Genomic DNA, 18,226 nt, shown 5'->3' on the forward strand with positions numbered 1-18,226 from the left:
AAGAAAGGGAGAAAAAAAAGAAAGTGATAAAAAGAAAAAAAAAGCAAGCTCTAACAGAAAAACAAAACGAAAGATAGGAAAGCAGAGTTTCATGTAAGGGCTATCAGAGAATCCTTCCTGGAGATGGATAGTCAGTTAAAGATTTGGAGGCATGAAGAAACATCATAAAATCATTGGTACTACACTGAATCAAGCTACAGAGTGATTGATTACACACCAAATGTAATGGCAAAGTTCACTGCTGTCATGCATTGCTGATGGGCATGAATAAGCTATGCTCAGACAAAACATATTTCAGTGGCCTATCAGAGGTGGATGAACTCTTCTGTTTTCACTTCTGCAGAAGTAGGTGTAAGCAGTCAGTTTTCTGCTGAATGTCTGTTATACTGTAGCTGAAATGTATTCATTTCAGTGTTAATTTATTGTCCTGGTTGCAGTTAAGATGTATCTTGGCAAAAAATTCTTGCCTCACTGAAAACCATCTTTACTGATAAATAAAAAAGAGAATAATGGCTTGAGTGAGAATAATTTTGGCCCCTGCAAATATTACAGTAGTGTTTTGTTCAGTCCAGAGAGTGCTTTTCTCTTTTTTTTTTAACTATCTTTCACAACACCTGCTCAGAATTTAACATTTCAGAATATTCCAATATAATGATAGTGTTTTTATTTGATTATCAAAATAAATAGTCAAACAGAAAACTGTAAGCTTAATGTGTTTCATTTTCTAAATAACATGTCTTTGTCATTTACTTCAGCTTGATCTTGAAAATAACATTTGAAGTAATTAAAAAAAAGTAACTGGTACATGCAGACTTCCCCAGTGTCCTTTGTATGTTTTCAAATGAACCTTTCTTTGCAAGTAATTAAAAAAAAAAACCCTTCATAGTTGTTCTGTTTTGAATTCAAGTACTTATCTCTGACCTTTGCTAAAACTTATAAAATCACAAGGAGATAAGCATGAAAGAAATCATGTGCTGTTCAAGTACTTAAAGTCCAGGGAAAGGCACTGAAGTAGAAAGGGAGATTAATAGGAGAGTGAGGCCAAGCCATGCTGTGTTGGTAGAACACGGATTAGCAGGCAGACTGTAACAGGAAAGAAATTAGCAGTGCTTATTTTGAGTTAGACACAGATTTAGCCCCAGAACACAGAGAGATACAACAGGATTTCAGCAGAGAAGAGGTTCCAGAAAGACACCTCTCAGACAGAAGAGGTACAGTGCGTGGAGAATTGTAGTTTTATTTTCCAGTGGAGCTGCCTTTAAGAACAGCAAGCAGATTCAGAGAGATAACACAAGCTAGAAAACAGGATATACTAGTTAAATGCAGGAGGAAAAAATGTGAAATTAAAAAAAAAAAAAAGATTCAAAAATAGGTGCTTTGGAGAAGTTTAAGTATTTTGTGGTAGTGATGTAAATCTGGCTGGCAGATGTGCAACATGAGTGAACATTTGGGAATTGTTTAGAAGTCAATGTGTAAATATATCTCTGCAGTTTATTACTATCTTTCTCATAGATAATTAGAGAAGGAAATAACATTAGTAGAAATTGTTGTTTTTTCTCATTAGGCCATCAAAGTACGTGTTTCAGAAGTATTTGCTGAGATGAGAGGAATGGACTGAAGGTTTGTATTGCTTATTTTCATTCTTCATCTGTTTTTCTGTTGGTGTAGAGGGAGCTGGGTGTCCTGACACTGGAGAGGAGACAGAAGTGTATACGGATCAAAGTTCTCAGAACGATCCAGCCCTGCTGAACCTGTTGCCATGCAGCTCCCCGTGCTGCTGTTCCTTTCCCTGCCACTACTTCTTAACATATTTGAACCAGCTGGAGCTCAGTTCCCTCGTCAGTGCGCTACAATCGAGTCTCTGAGAAGCGGAAAGTGTTGCCCAGATTATTTCCCTGTGTTTGGACCTGGTACCGATCAGTGTGGAGTGTCTACAGGGAGGGGCCGGTGTGTGCAGGTGACAGTAGACTCGCGACCCCATGGCCCACAGTACATCCATGATGGGAGGGATGACCGCGAGCAATGGCCCGTACGCTTTTTCAACCAAACCTGCAGGTGCAATGGTAATTTCTCTGGTTACAACTGCGGGTCATGTCGCCCTGGATGGACTGGACCTACGTGTAGCCAGCAAATCAATATAGGTAAGAACATCAGAAATATGATACAAAAACTTCCTGTAGGCATCTTGATTTTAAATGCATCTAGATTTTTTTTTTTCTTTAAAACATAAAATGCTCCTTATATTTGTATAAAAATTTATTATAGGTGTTATTAAGGCAGATGTTAAGTGAGCCGTCTAACTTGTGTACAAAGCACCTACACTGACTACACAGTAAAAGGAAGGAAAAAAAACCTGTAGTCAGAGCAAGATTAAGACCAATACCACTAAAGAATAGAACATATGCACGTTTAAAATTTTGTATTCTTTGGAATTATTTAGTAGTAAAATCATATGTATAGACATCTATGTGTGTTTGTGAGGATATCTAGGAATACATATCTATAAATCCTAATCAGTATCTTGTAAATATTTGAAGTATGATAACAGCTCTTCTGATTCACAGTCCCATAATATATTTCCAGTCTACACACTTCACCTAAGTTTTTACTTACCTAGTTGCTACCAATATCTTTAAAAGCCTTAACACAAAACTGTAAGATATTCAGATGAAACAGTGTAGTGACTAATGGACCTTTCTGAGCACTGTGCAGTTTCAATTTAGTTTTGACTATCAGTAAACAGATATCTCAAAAAAAAAAAAAAAGAAAGAAAGAAAGAAAGAATAGATGATACTATATCTTTTTTCATAACTGAAAAGCCATATGAGTGAACAAGATTTTATTGTTTATCAGTGAAAGTTTATAGATGACACTGAGATGCTGTAAAATTCATAATCCCTCAAATGAATGATGGATTCCATTGACATGAGAAGCAACAGGTCCCTGACATAAAAGTGCAATGCCCTTTGCAGAATCAAAACTCAGCACTGCCATTATTTTCACCAAATAGGAAATTCTTCATGAATGTGAGCACATACTCCAGCAACAGTTAACAAATTAAAGTTTACCAGTTCAAATATTAATAATCATATTTCCAAAAAACATTTTATAGAGGGCTATGGGAAAGACCTTAATATTTTATTTATCCTTTGAGCTCCAATAACCAAACTAGACAGCAGAATACATGACTCATATATTGAAGTGGCTAAGTCTAATGCCGCCCTCTGATTCTCTTAGCCTCTATTAACAATGACAATAACTCCGAAAAGTAACAACAACAACAACAACAAAATGTTAGCACACAGAAACTTAGAACAGTAAATCTGAGGGCAAACTAAAAGCAACTGTAGTAGATGTAAGAACTTTATTTTTCTCCAAAATATTAGACAAATCACATTTATTGTGCATAATAATATAAATTTAAAGATGAAAAATTAACTTATAATGTTTTATGCTTTTGTATGGAGGCCACATCGTCTGTCCATCCATAAAGCTGGCCTCTGTTGCTTAGACATAAAAAATATTGGATTATTTTGACATGTCTGTATAAAATAGCTTTAAAATGCATTTTGGTGCCTTCAAATCTTCTAATCTTCTATCCATGCCTAAATTTAGTAATAGTCCAAAAATGTTATTATGGAGGATCATACATGTATTTTGGAAAATAATATGTTGAGAACCTTCTTGAAATCAACAACAAAAAATACCAGTTAGGATATCCAAGAAAAGCACAAGTTTCAGAATTCAGTCCTTGGAGGAAATTCATGCTTGAGAACAGCATTTCTATAAACCTCAGTGAGGCTCAAGTACCCTTCACTGAATCAACTTCCTTTTACACAGTGAATTACATTTATTTCTCAGCTTTTTTATTCATGCTGGAGACATACTGTTTCTTTTATCAATATAAACTCATTTGGCTATTATGAATTGCATAGTACATTTAATATTGAAAATGAATTCACTGTGAAGAACAGCTTTGTGTTTTTGTATCTTGGTTTCAGTCCAGACATAGCATGAAATCTTTTCAGACCTGGGAGACTGCTTTAGAGATGACTGTTCCTTTACTGATACTCTGATATTTCAAAAAGTCAGCCACTCTCCTTGTTTGTAATTTTCTCAGTTTCTATGTGGATAAAAATAATTTAAAATACATAGGTCGCTCCGCAGTTAATGTCCCCTATTTATTTCCATGGAAACTACAGCGGACACAAGGAGCACAATACCGCTATTGGATAGAGCAATAAAAGTAGGAGGTATTTCTTCCAGAACAGCCCCCATTATTTTGGGGATATAACCACTCCTTTTAACAGTAGTAGATACTGACATTCAAAAGGGATGAGTAAGGTTTCAGACTTTTTTCACTCAAATTAACTTTTCTGATAATATTTTCTATTCAATACAAAGATTTGCCCCAACAAAATCTCGAGGAGTGCTTGAAGAGAAAGAGACTTACTCAGATTTATTAAGAACAAAATGAATTAGTCTTCCGAAATCAGACTTCAGTTTCCAAGTCTATGTTAACATTTTTTTCTGTATCCTCGTAGTCAGAAGGAATCTTTTGGATCTTAGCACAGAAGAGAGAAGGCGTTTTGTGAATGCTCTTCACCAAGCCAAGGTGACAATCCACCCTGATATTGTCATTGCCACAAGGAGACGTGAAGAAATATTTGGACCAGATGGCAACACACCACAGTTTGAAAATATCTCCATTTATAACTACTTTGTGTGGTCTCATTATTATTCTGTCAGGAAGACTTTCCTTGGTGCAGGGCAGCAGAGCTTTGAAAGAGTTGATTTCTCACATGAGGGACCAGCTTTCGTCACATGGCATAGGTATCATCTACTGCAACTTGAAAGAGACATGCAGGTAAGGATGGCATAAATGTTGAGTCATGTACTCCTACTGTGCATTGTATGGATGAATTTTGCATTCTCGTATTATCTCATAGTAGACAAAAATTATAGCAGCTTTTACCATGCATTGAAATTTTGCTTCAATATCAGTATCAAAAAAGTTATACCAAATTTACTGGAATGTATTTAAGTTTTAGATAGACATTATAAAAATGCTAATAGTAATAATATTTCAATTAAAGTAATAACAAAAATACATGTTATGTAAAACATGTGGATAAAAGTGGATACATATTCTGGACTAGCCCATAGAAAGCATTTTACTGGACGAAAAAAGATAATTGCTAGTTTTGTACCAAGATCACGATTCTTGACTAACTTAAACTAATCAAAGGCAGCAGAAATTCTTAAGAAAAGTATTGTAGAGATTCAGAATGGCATTATTTCTATAATTAGTGCAACTGGTTAGACAAATTAATGTTTTGTGAGACTCTGTTTCATAAACAAGTGGTTCTCTTGTTTCCCTTTCTTTGTGTAGAATTATTCATAAAAAATAATATTTGATTGACTATCATTCTTTTTAAAGAAGAGAAAATTGAGTTTTCAAGGTTGTGATTAAATGGCCCATGTAATCACTTCACGTATTTTCACTGTTTTAAGAGGTGCCGCTTTCACATTCTAGAAGGTCAAGCTCCCTTCAAAACCAAAATTCACATGTGATATCATTGGCATTTCATTATGTAGAAGCCTGGAGGAGTTCCAGATCTTGATGACAATTATTGCTTGTGCTGGTAAACTAGATCATTAGTTAAACTGAATTTTCTGGCCAACACATTCTAGTAAATACACACTGGAAATGAGGGAATGCCCCAGAGTTGTTAAATTCCCTGCCATACTAGAACCAAATAATACTATCTGAAAGATCAGTATTCCTTTTCCTTCCTTTTCTACTTGCTCAGTTATTCCGCAATTGGTTAATTTTTTCAGTGTTCTACAAACATCACTGCTGTTGTCAGAACTTTAAAATATATGGAAAAAAATAGGGTATGAATATTAAATGATGTTTCTTACTACTAGCAATACGGATTCATGGAAGTGGGGGATTTTATTAGAGAGGGATTTGGAACTCAGTTCAGTGGTCTAAAAATTTGTTTTGGTGAACAGGCAAAGGTATCAAAGTGAAAAGCTACTGAAAGCTTTTCCATAAATTTCCTTACATTTTCTCCTTTCCATGAAGAAGTACTCCTGTACTTTTTAAGATATATTTAATGGATTTTGAATATCCCTCTAGCAATATGTATCATGGATGCCTGTAACAGAGATTTACTAGTACCACGCTTATGTATTTTAGAATATGCTACAGGATCCCACTTTTGGCCTTCCCTACTGGAACTTTGCAACAGGACAAAACACCTGTGATATCTGCTCGGATGACTTGATGGGGGCTAGAAGCAATTTTGATGTCTCTCTGATCAGCCAGAATTCAATCTTCTCTCAGTGGCGTGTCCTGTGTGAAAGCATAGAAGACTATGATAGCTTGGGAACCATTTGTAACAGTAAGTATGACTAGTGAAAGATGTTTTGGATGTTTATTATTCCTTTAATTGTAAGATTTTACATGGCAATGGATCTTTCCAGCTATAAAAAGTTTTAAAAAAACTTGAAGAGTCTTTGGGATATTTTTGACTCAGTATTCATGCACCAATCTTCTGATATAGCAGTTATCACCTATCTTTCACTGAGGCACTAAATAGCTCATAACAGAGAAAGAGCCTAATGCTTTGACTTCACTTCTTAAGACATTACAGGATCATAGGATCATTTGAGTTGGAAGAGACCATTAAAGGTCATCTTTTCCAAATCCCCTGTGATGAATATGGGTATTTACAGCTAGATCAGGTTTCTCAGAGCCCTGTACAGCCTGACCTTGAATGTCTCCAGGAGTGGAGCATCCACCAACTCTCTGAGAAACCAACATTTTCCAGTGCTTCTTCTATCCTTATCATAAGAAACTTTTTCCTTATATCCAGTCTAAATCTTTCCCATTTTAGACTGAAAACTTTTCCTCTTGTCCTACCACAAGAAGCCCTGCTAATGATTCTGTCCCCTTCTTTCTTATACCCTTCCCCCTTCAGATACTGAAAGGCTGCTATCCGGCCACCTTGGAGCCTTCTCTTCTCCAAGCTGAACAGCCCCAGCTCTCTCAGTCTGTCCTTGTAAGAGAGGTGTTCGTTCTTAAGCAGTGCCTGCTTAACTCTGGTGCCATGTATAATTTGAAATGGCAGTGTCATGTTTTAGCTGAAGCTTAAGCTTACTTCTCCACTTACAACCTTCAAGGTTTATATTTCTAAAGAGAAAAAATATGTAAATACATATGTTAGCTATGTGGAGTGTATTTTGCATAAGAGGGGTACAGAATCCTATCACACATCTCAGCTACAAAAGCTAAAAATTCTGTATTTGCATGGAAATAGACTATTATATAGTACATAATTATTATTATTAATTAGTAATACTGAATTCAATGCCTACCTAGATATCTATTCTCCTTTCCCTAGCTATTTTACCAGGAGGACATCCCTCAAAATACCGTTCTAGATCTCATCAAGAGATCACATGATAAACTACAGGAAATTTTCCCAAAACACTTGTAGAACCACAGATTTCAGTAAGAGGCATCTAGATGCTTTCTGAAATCACTTGTGTAAAGGACTAACACACAGGCTAGCACACAAAACTTTATGAGGATTCAGGTTATTTTCCTGATTGAAGGATCTGACTTTTTGGTTTAGTTTAAAAGTCATTTGTGTGATCTTTTTTTTTCTTTTCTTTTTTTCCCCACAATTTAATTGTTAGGAGAATGCATCCTCCGGTCTAGTGTTCTACATCATTTTTGTTTTCTCACTTCTCTCCACCCCCAGGCACTGAGGGTGGTCCTATCCGCAGAAATCCTGCTGGAAATGTTGCACGGCCCATGGTACAACGTCTCCCACAGCCTGAGGATGTTGCTCTCTGTTTGGAAGTTGGTATATTTGACACTCCTCCTTTTTACTCGAATTCAACAGACAGTTTCCGTAACACAGTAGAAGGTGAGCAATGCAAACAAAAGGACTTGGAACAGCTCCAAATACATCAGGGGAGCAGACTCAGCATTTTTCCTGTTGAAAGTAAACTTGGAGATAGTTTACAGGGTAGTAAGAATACACTGTTCTTAGAATCAAGTATTAGCTTATTAATGGAAATAACTCTGGATTAATTACTGGATAATTACTCTAAATAAATTGATACTGTATGTCAGTTCTTCAAGTACATAAAATCCCTAAAAGTGCTTCACAGATATACTAAGTAGAATCTAGGAAAGATCCATCCTGAATACAATTCTCCTAGTAATAAGTTGCTGTAAAGGAGAACAGATAGCCTTTGACCACAAAAAGATGCAGAAGCTTTATCATCCTTAAGCAACTCAAATGTGCTCGCAGAAGCTATTTTTGTATGTTAATTATAACAAACAAAGGAAAGAAAAAGCGTTGGTAGTACATGTTGGAATTACACTGAAGTAATAGTAGTTGAGGACTCCTTTATTAACTGCTGGACATGCTGCAATTTACTTGTCCTTCTCTCTCAGCCATATAGCTCTGTCCTTCTTTCTCAAACTCTGCACTTTAAATTTTCAGTCACTGGGGTATGAACACACATATCACCCTCAGCATGTTTGCTGATGACACCAAGCTGAATGGTACGACTGACACAGTGGAAGGAAGGGATGCCATTCAGAGGGACCTCAACAGGCTTGAAAGGTGGGCCCAGGTGAATCTAATCAGGTTCAACACAGCAAAGTGCAAGATTTTGCACTTGGGCCAGAGGAATCCCAGGCATCCATACAGACTGGAAGGAGAGGTCCTTGAGACCAGCCCTGCAGAGAAGGACCTGGAGGTCCTCATGGATGAAAAACTTAACATGAGCCAGCAGTGTGCTCTTGCAGCTCAGAAAGCAAATGGTATACTGGTCTCCATCAGAAGAGGGGTAGCCAGGAGGGACAGAGAGGTGATATTCCCCCATCTGGAGTATTGCATCCAGGTCTGGAGCCCCAGTACAAGAAAGACAGAACTGTTGGAGAGGGTCCAGAGGATGGCCAGAAAGATTATCAGAGGGCTAGAGCACCTCCCCTAAGAAGACAGACTGAGGGAGCTGGGCTTGTTCAGCCTGGAGAAGAGAAGGCTGCTAATTGCAGCCTTTCAGTACCAAAAGGGAGCCTACAAACAGGAGGGAAGTCAACTTTTTGAAAGGGTAGATAACTGCAGGACAAGGGGAAATGGTTTTAAGTTGAAAGAGGGAAGATTTAGTTTGGATGTCAAGGGGGAGTTCTATACTATGAGAGTGGTGAGGTGCTGGAATAGGCTGCCCAGACAGTCTGTGGATGCCCTGTCCCTGGAGGTATTCAAGGCCAGATTGGATGGGGCCCTGAGCAGCCTGGTCTAGTATTAAATATGGAGGTTGGTGGCTCTTGCTGTGGTGAGGGGTTGGAGATTGATGATCCTTGAGGTCCCTTCCAACTCGGGCCATCCTGTGATTCCATTCTGTGATATCCCAGCATAGAATCCAGTCTAAAGATCTGAGCCACATTATTCAGCCAGCATCTTGGTGTTTTTTTCTGCAGTTTAATAATCCAGAGTTTTTAAATGGAAAGACTTATGCAAGGAATTTTGAAATTTATAAGAAGAGTTATGAAATGACAGTTCAGATCACTGTCTAATATAAACATACTAATATTCTGACACTCCTGAAGAACATCATTCATATGACAGAGTAGGATCTGCTCCATTTTCTTGCTCTTGGAGAGCAAAAACAAATATCCGAAACAAATTTTTAAGTATATATAAAAGTTTGGGATGCTTATCACATCTGGAAAGTGTTTCTAAGTACCTAAGAATGGCTTCAGCCAATTTATTGATCTGCCTCCAGAAAGACTGACCTGCTTGAATACTGGAAAGTTTTTCAGAATGCTTCAGATCTTGACCTATGGCAGTGGAGTTACCAGGTGGTTGATACCGATAGTGTTCTGTAGGGCACTTCTTTGAAAAAAAATACAGCATGTGAAGCTCTCTGAGGTTTGCTAGCAGAACACAAGGAAACGATTGGTAAAAATATAATAGCTGGAAAATTTCAATAGAAGTTAACATCTTAAAAATTAATCCTACAATTGAAAGTTATTTCACTTACACTAGGAGATGTTTGGGTTCAAAATATAAAACTTAATGTTCATGTTATTATATGCTTTATTTTGGCTGTTTTTACTTTAGATCCCATCAGCCTTGCACTCCACATTCACAGCATTCTTTTTAAAGCATATTTTAGTCTGAAAGTTGCACATGGGAATTACGCTTGGAAATTATGCATCCTAGGGACATTTCTCAAATGCCAGTAGATAAAGAATAAGCTACTCATTTATGTCAAACAAGGCAGCACAACAAATGAAAGCCTTTCAGAGAAAAAATAATATCCAGTTGGTCTGCATCTTCCAAACAAAATGTTCACTGGAATTTTCTGTATTGTTCTTTTTTTGCATATTCAGGGTACAGTGATCCTTCAGGAAAATACGACCCAGCAGTTCGAAGCCTTCACAACCTGGCTCATCTCTTTTTGAATGGAACAGGAGGGCAAACACATTTATCGCCAAATGATCCTATTTTTGTCCTCCTGCACACCTTTACAGATGCTGTTTTTGATGAGTGGCTGAGAAGATATTCAGCTGGTAAGATGTGCTCATGGACAGAGATGGGAGGAAAGAATGTTTGTCTTTGTAGTCACAAGATATTAGGAGCTTCTAGTGGGACAGCAGGATGTCTCCATGCTCAGGAGAGCAGACTAGAATTCTAGCAGTTAATAAATTTAATGAAGACAGAGTAATAGCAAGTAAGCTCACTTCCTCACCCCTCTGACATCCATTTTCAAATCACTGTCTGTGAAAGAACTTGAAACAGATGCCAGACATAATTCAACAAAATAAAGTGTGCAAAAGTATGATCTCTGACAGTGTAACCATCTAAGTTCAATGCACTGTGGATCTTCCCTTACTATTAGGGGTAAATATTTGTGTTTCCTCCTGACAAAAAAAATCAGTTGCCTTGCACATCCTCACCACTGATTCTGACCACACCTTTTATTCATTACTAGAGTTCCAGAACCATAATATCTATAGCTATTCCTCTTTAGATATTTCATATCTAAATTACGATAACTGTTGTAACTGTTGCTGCCTATTCTCCTGCGACTCTGAAATACAAAAAGAAAGGGAATAAAGGAGAAAGTGAATGAAAGTGAGGAAGGGAGAAGGAAGAAGGAAGGAACTGCAAAGAAGGATGGAAGGAAAGAAGTAAGCAAAAATGAAAAGAATGAAGGAAAAAGGTTGGCATCAGTGAACTGGGGAGAGAGTTTTGTGTTACTCAAACATTTATGCTCTGGTCTGCACAAAGAACTGTATTACTCTTGAACAATCTAGCCCACTGTAGCTGTTGCAGAACTGAGGCTTCTTTGTGTAGCTTCCACAACCTGCAGCATGAGCTTTCCCATGCCAACTCTCAAAAAAAAAGCTGTACGTCTTTGTGGTACTTACATGACATTACAAGCTTTTCCATTATATTACTGAATAGAAGCTTGGTTTGTGGGTTTTGGGGTTGTTTTTTTGTTGTTGTTGTTTTTTTTTCAGCTGACCTTTTCCTGATTTACCATAAAATTCCAGAAAACTTCCACTGGAAATCATATCAGCTGCCATGTGAAATGCTCAAGAGATCTTTGACGCAGTTGCAGTATTAGATAACAGCAAAAAGGGTTTCCTTGTTCTCATGTTTGTACTCTTCCTACTCAAGCAGAAAGAAATGAGAAGTCTACCACAGGCCTACTTCTTAACAATTTACCGAGGGGGCAGGAGAGGAGAAGAAAGAAGCTTCTCAAATGCCCTGAGTCACTATTTAAAAAAACTGAAATCTTGCAAATGATATAATGATTTCAATTTTATTTACAGAAATGTGATTTAAATTTCTGATTTAGATATCTCTACATATCCCCTGGAGAATGCCCCTATTGGACATAACCGGGAGTACAACATGGTGCCTTTCTGGCCTCCAGTTACAAATAATGAAATGTTTGTTACTGCACCAGAAAACCTGGGATACAGCTATGACATTGAGTGGCCAGGTAAACTATCCAATCTAGGTGTTAACTCTTTTTCTCTCACCACATTTTTCTCCTTTAAATCTCATATATCATATAAAAAATGTGAACAAAATTTATTCAAATTACATAATATTTGATGACTTTGTAAAGGCCTATTTCTCTTTGCTCTTCTGATCTTCCAAATCAGTTGCATTTGAGATTTAGTTCGAATTCATAGCTAGCCATTGCAAACAGCTCTCACTACCCAACAGAGTTGTTGAGAAAGTTATTTGTATGTATTATTTGCATTATGTCATTATTCCTGTGCCATGTGTCTTCCTTAAGTTACTTGAGAAAGTGCAAGCCAGATAGCAGAAGAGAAGTCCAGGCCCATTTCTCACATTTTGGAATAAAAAAAAAACAAACAAAATTTCAGCTACTTCTAATTCAAAATTCAGTAAATCATGACAGATATTGAGCTTTGGCCTGTCCCTTTAATAACAGTTACTTTTAATTATTTTTTCTTATGCTTTGCTTCCTCTAGGTCGGGCTCTCCGTGTAACAGAAATGATAACTATTGCAATAGTGACTGCACTCATTCTTGTTGCAATTGTCTTTGCTGCTGCTGCATGCATTGTACGTGCCAAGAAGAATAGGGATGAGTTGCATCAGCCTCTTCTCACTGATCAGTATCAACACTATTCAGATGATTATGATGGCATATCAACACCAAGCCAGTCTGTCGTATGAAGAGATGGCATTTTTTGCCTGTGACTAAAACTGATTGTCATATTTTTAAATGTTTGTCATCCAACCGCTTTAAAATAAAGAGCATAAACTGTCAGCTGTCCTGATTATATTTTTTTCAGGCTTCACCTCCACCCTCATCGCACTTGGATGTCAATAAATCATCCTTTGAAATGCTAATTTTATGTTGACTTTAGTAGAATTTCACTCATTCTTCAGGGCTCTCTTCATGTACATTTCTGAAAAAGATCTGGTAAAATTTAATAACATGCTGAAACTCAATGTCATTTGACTTTATTTAGCCTCTATATCCAGAATTCTTTTGCAGGGTATTTTTGTGAAAGCATAAGGCAAAGTCAAGAATGGGACTGAGTATTTGCAGAGCTTAGTATCAAAGGCAACTTGATTCAAAAGCACAATCCAAAATGCAAGTCAGAATTCTCAGCTAAGTTAGCAGAAATGTGCTTCTGTTTTGCTAGACATGAGCTACAAGGGAATGCCGAGAGGAAGGTTATGCATGGAATCCATCATTCCTCTTGGAATACTCAGTGTTTCTGAGTGTCTTTATGAAAAGAGATCACCACTGATAACCCACTCCAGCCTTTGGACACCTCAGCCCTGCATTCAAACACAACTGCTTGAAGAATGCATCCCTTTGAAAGGACAGTTGTTAGCAGCCTTTTTTCTATCATGAACATTATTAACAACTATTATTATTGTTATTATTACTCACTCAACTACTCACTTTCTCTCTCCTATTATCTCCTTTACAGATTATATTATCCACAGCAATGAGAGAAATTAATTCAATTCCCTCCTTCTGAGAGAATTTAAAGTTATACATTTTGTATGTTAACAGAAGTCCCTTGGTATAATGCTGAAAATTGATTTGGAAAAACTGTCATATTCAAATGTTGTTGAACGTATAACAATCTGAAGCCTGCTTTTGCATCCTGAGGAAGTGCTTGAGGAACTTTGGGTTCACATCTCACCTCCTCTCTCTCATCGTACTTGATAAAATTTACCTGATCACCTTCTCATGTTGGCTTTAGAGAATCTATTTGTGTACACATATTTTATATGTAGAGACATTTCTGGGGTCAGATTAATGAAACCCATACCACATACACAGTCCTCTAATCATCAAACTATAAAGTTGAGCTCACTCCTGGGTTGAACTCCTACAGTAAGCAACAGCTATCCTAGTCGGTAAGTTATGAGGCAAAACAAAGAGTCACTCAGCTCTTTCCAGACATTCTTTCTATCTGATGTGCTAAACGCTATCGTTACAGTGACTTACAAGATGTGCTTGAAGCACACAGAGGATGCAAAGGGATACATTTTATATCTTGACAGTGATACAAATAGTAAAAAAAAGCACTCAAAACTTAATTTACAAACCAGGAGACATGGACAACAGCAAAATTTTATGTAAGCAGCTAATATTTAGGCAGAAAATTTTCATCTGTGACCCTCAAGTCACAAAAGTAAACTGGAGAACAGACTTTTGGGTTGCAGTTTTCGATTTACTTACAGTTCAGCCAATTACTATAGCAGTTACACAAACAGCAGTTCAGATTTCATCTTAAATGCCTGCTTCTGCCATTCTTGTTTATACTGAGTAGCAGCCTAAAAAATCATCCACTGCAGTGATTTCAGAGGATTAAAATAGGGTGATCCAATGTACTTTGGATCAAGGTCAAGAGATCTGAATTTTTTCTTAGTTCTGTTACTGACCTATTGAATGTTCTTAGTTAATGTATTTTTACCACTGTGACTCATTTTACTCAGTTATAAAATGGGGATAATAAAATTTTCCTTATAGATTTCTTTTACTTCTATGGATGAAATGAAATGCACAGCTTGATTACAGAAGGAAAATGGCATGGCAAAATAGGAGAGGACTTTGGACATTAAAGTCATTCAATACTTAAAATGGAAACATACTCATATTTTGAGGAGGTCATAAGTCTTGTAGCTGAATGACTAAGAGGAACTTGCTTACTAGTTGCACTGCCACACAGAAATGAAGGAGGCAAGGCAGATATTTATGAAAGATTTATAAAGAAAAGAAACAGCAAGCATGGGAATTAAAGAAAAAAGAAATGTGGAGAACTGTGTCAGTTACACATTCTTGATAAGAATCTTACAAGTCAGTTCTTTGGTGATTTTTTGCAGTACTCTGAATTACACTTGGCTTTAGTGAAAAACATTCCTACTTGCCATTGAAGTTATTTGGTGTTTGTTCCTGAACTAATATGACTGGAAATCTAGTTTAGGCTTGAGATTTCAAACTGCCAGCAGAATTAAGAAAGCCAAAAATGCACCAGAAATTAGATAACTTTTAGTCTTTCGCTGGCTTTGTGAAGGCAAGAGCAGGTAGCAAAAAATCACAAAGAGAAGAGGAGACAAGAAGAACTTGAAAATATAGTAACTAAGAAGTTCAAAGTGCAGTCATTGTGAAGGGTTTGATATCCGTGGGAGGGTTTCTTAGTATAGGGGTTGTAATAGAGTTAGCTGAAGTGATGAAACAATAGAACAAAGTTAATGCTGAAGAGATGGCAATCCAAAAAAAGAAGCTGTGACGTCGGAAATAAGAAATTGGCTCCACTAGGAAAAAACTGAAAGGAAGCTCAGAATTGGATGCGAGCAGAGATCTCTGCTGTACTGCTCAACAGAAGCTTACACATAAATAAGAAACATATGTATCACACAGAAATTGATGAAAAAGTTGGTATGATGTAAAGTGAATTGAAACCCTTGATGCAAATAGTGATAGGGCTTTCTTTCACAAAAAGTTATTAGCTTAATAAACTACCATATTGTCATTGCTTTCACTTAGATAACAGTGACTACATCATGAAAAAAATATATATGCTTAGGCCTCTTAAGAGTCCTCTTAAATGAGGATGTTAATGAGTTTTACCTTCTTAGTTCTCTAAGTTTTGTCTTTTGAAATTTATTTTTCTTATTAAAAAAAAAAATAAGTAGATAGTAATTTGAGAATTAAAATAAAGAAAAAGCAACTCAGATTCTTTCCAGACCTTTAAGCAGATAAAGGTTTAGGGAATCTGCAAGAAGAGAGACTATATAGATGATAGTACAGTAATGAACAGCCAAGATAGAATGATCCAGGTATATTTTTCTAAGACAGTGATAATTAATCTCCATTTTCTGTAAGGTGAATTTACTAGCCTTGGAAATAAATAGGCAATGTGGAGTGAGAGTACAGAAATTGTCTTACAATAAAGAAATTATTAGTAGTATTTCTGCATCAAGACCGCAAGTGATTTCTGTTCAAGAACACTTAAAATCAAGAACACTTGAACTTCTGTTGAGGAACTACAAAAAAACTTAAGCACATCTGTAAGGTGTTTGAAGTATTTTATCAAATCAGCTAATGATTATGTAATTGAGAACAGTGATATTTTATGGGGAAGGTAAGGTAGAAAAGTTCTGTGCAACTACAAGCTTATTAATTTAGAATCGATATCATGACACACTACATAATAATAATAATAATAATAATAATAAACATGATAATACAATTGGAATAAAATACAGTGTGGATTTATCAAAGTTACACTGTGTTACTACACTTAATAGCTTCCTTTGATATTATAATTTACAAATTTTAGTCAGGAATTATATTGATAGTGAAATCTTTGATAAATTATCATGTGCTTAGCCATGAAATGCTAGGAATCAAAGTGGGATCTGAGATCTCTGAGCAGGGAGGTAGTCATACAGTATCAGAAGAAATGCCAGACCTACCAGCCCCTGCAGCCTTTTAATTACTGAATTACAAAGACTGAGTCATAGTTACTTAGCTTTTCCCCAAAAAAACAAAACATCAGTGCATGGCTAGTCGTCACCTCTAGGACAGTGTTGAAAATGATCACACAAATTCATAAAGAAAACCTGAAGAAATCTCTATATGAACTGAGGATCATTAAGAGAAACTGAGATGGCACAGTAATGACATCTTCCCTTCTGCCCCATATTTTGGTAAAATGGATTTATTTTCCCACATGCAAAGTTTGCTAGCGAGGAATATATTTTTTTTTTTTAAATAAAACAAGTTTACTGGAGAAAATCTTATGCTACTAGTCTGATGCTAGCATGAAAATAGCAAAGGTAATTGTTCGCATGTTGTAGCATAGTTTGTTCAATAGATGTATTGTATCTCCCTTCAGTTTAAAAGATGAATTTCTGCTTTGGACAGAGACTATTTTTTACCCAAGAGAAATATTCCTGAACCTGAAAGTTTCACCTCTTCTTGTTTGGAAGTGCTGGTTAAAAATGACATTATGTTGACATAGAATTGGAATGACCCTCAAGAGACATCGCTGAAATATATTTAGTTAATCATTGCAGTATTTTTATTCTTCAGAAAGTACATCACAACTAAGTATTTTATTAACAAAATAATAATTTGACAAGGATGTCTGATTAAAAATGACATTATTATTAATTTGAATTATTAATATCAATATTGGAATATTAATTTGAATCTGAATTTATGAATCTCCTCTCTAAATATTTAATCTTAACTTCAAATCTCATTTAACCTCCAATTTAGAAATTCTTGGCCTCAGCAGGTGCTTTGTTCAGGTGCTGTTTTATGGAGATAGTAAAGGGAATGGCAGCCACAATATCTGCTTCTTGATTCTCTCTGGAGGGAATGAAAAAGTCAGAATTCCAACTGAAAGTAAGCTTTCATTGATTAGGTATCGCTTTTCAAATATAGAGAACTATGTGCATCACTTAATGTCATCCTGCAATTCTTATCCTTGATATTCAAAGATATATGAGATAAGCCACTGCAAATTACCTGTATTTTTTTTTCCCTTTGTCTCTCCAAATTCTAGGACCAGATAAAGCAATCTAAATAATAATTTAATGCAGAATGCTATGTTTGCTTGCACATACAAAGTGACTTTAAGAGCCTTGTCAATCAGACAAGTATGGATTTGGATTTGATAACAAGTAAAATCAATCCCATCGCGGAACAAGTCCTATGTCTTCCTGAAATCAATACTTCTGTTCAGTAGAACAGGGAAATATGGTACTTTGAGTGGACAAGGAAGACGAATACGTAAGGCAGAAGTAGTAATGCAAGATTACTCATGATTGATTTGTGGATTGTGCCTATGAAGATTTTAAGATGTCCACACAAACTTCCTGCTTACTACTGGTGTTAAGTTTTATTTTGCTTCAGTTCAGAAAGGTTAAAAATAAACTACTGATATTGATAAAAAGCTTTCTCCTGAAGAATGTTTTTATTTTTATTTTATTTTTTTTCCCACCAGAAAAATCTCAAGGGAGAAAGGGAGAGGGGAAGAAAGTGTTTGTTGAGGAGCTGAAAGTTGTTTTGTAACTGAAATGGTCTCAGGCTATTAAGCTTGAAGTTTGTAGGAAAAACAATATTCGTCTCTAGACTACCACACAATAATATACCTGGGGGAAAAAA

At 36.3% G+C, this 18,226-nt stretch overlaps 1 protein-coding gene across 1 annotated transcript; it reads left to right on the top strand.

The window, feature by feature from the left end:
• The first annotated feature begins 1,003 nt into the window (after positions 1-1,003).
• Positions 1,004-12,844, top strand: TYRP1 (tyrosinase related protein 1). Its single transcript, XM_010725651.2, has 8 exons — positions 1,004-1,211; positions 1,669-2,141; positions 4,545-4,867; positions 6,206-6,410; positions 7,776-7,943; positions 10,427-10,606; positions 11,902-12,048; positions 12,551-12,844. The coding sequence occupies exons 2-8, from the start codon at positions 1,760-1,762 to the stop codon at positions 12,754-12,756; spliced, it is 1,611 nt and encodes a 536-aa protein (XP_010723953.1). The 5' UTR covers positions 1,004-1,211; positions 1,669-1,759; the 3' UTR covers positions 12,757-12,844.
• The last annotated feature ends 5,382 nt before the right edge of the window (positions 12,845-18,226 follow it).

This window comes from Meleagris gallopavo, chromosome Z (genome assembly GCF_000146605.3).
Source record: "Meleagris gallopavo isolate NT-WF06-2002-E0010 breed Aviagen turkey brand Nicholas breeding stock chromosome Z, Turkey_5.1, whole genome shotgun sequence".
Classification (NCBI taxonomy): domain Eukaryota; kingdom Metazoa; phylum Chordata; class Aves; order Galliformes; family Phasianidae; genus Meleagris; species Meleagris gallopavo.

Excerpts from the sequence above, each read along its gene's own strand:
- TYRP1 (XM_010725651.2), top strand. The coding sequence starts at position 1,760 with ATGCAGCTCCCCGTGCTGCTGTTCCTTTCCCTGCCACTACTTCTTAAC. Across the intron at positions 10,607-11,901 it reads GCTGAGAAGATATTCAGCTG|ATATCTCTACATATCCCCTG; the intron begins GTAAGATGTGCT and ends TTTCTGATTTAG. Across the intron at positions 12,049-12,550 it reads CTATGACATTGAGTGGCCAG|GTCGGGCTCTCCGTGTAACA; the intron begins GTAAACTATCCA and ends TGCTTCCTCTAG.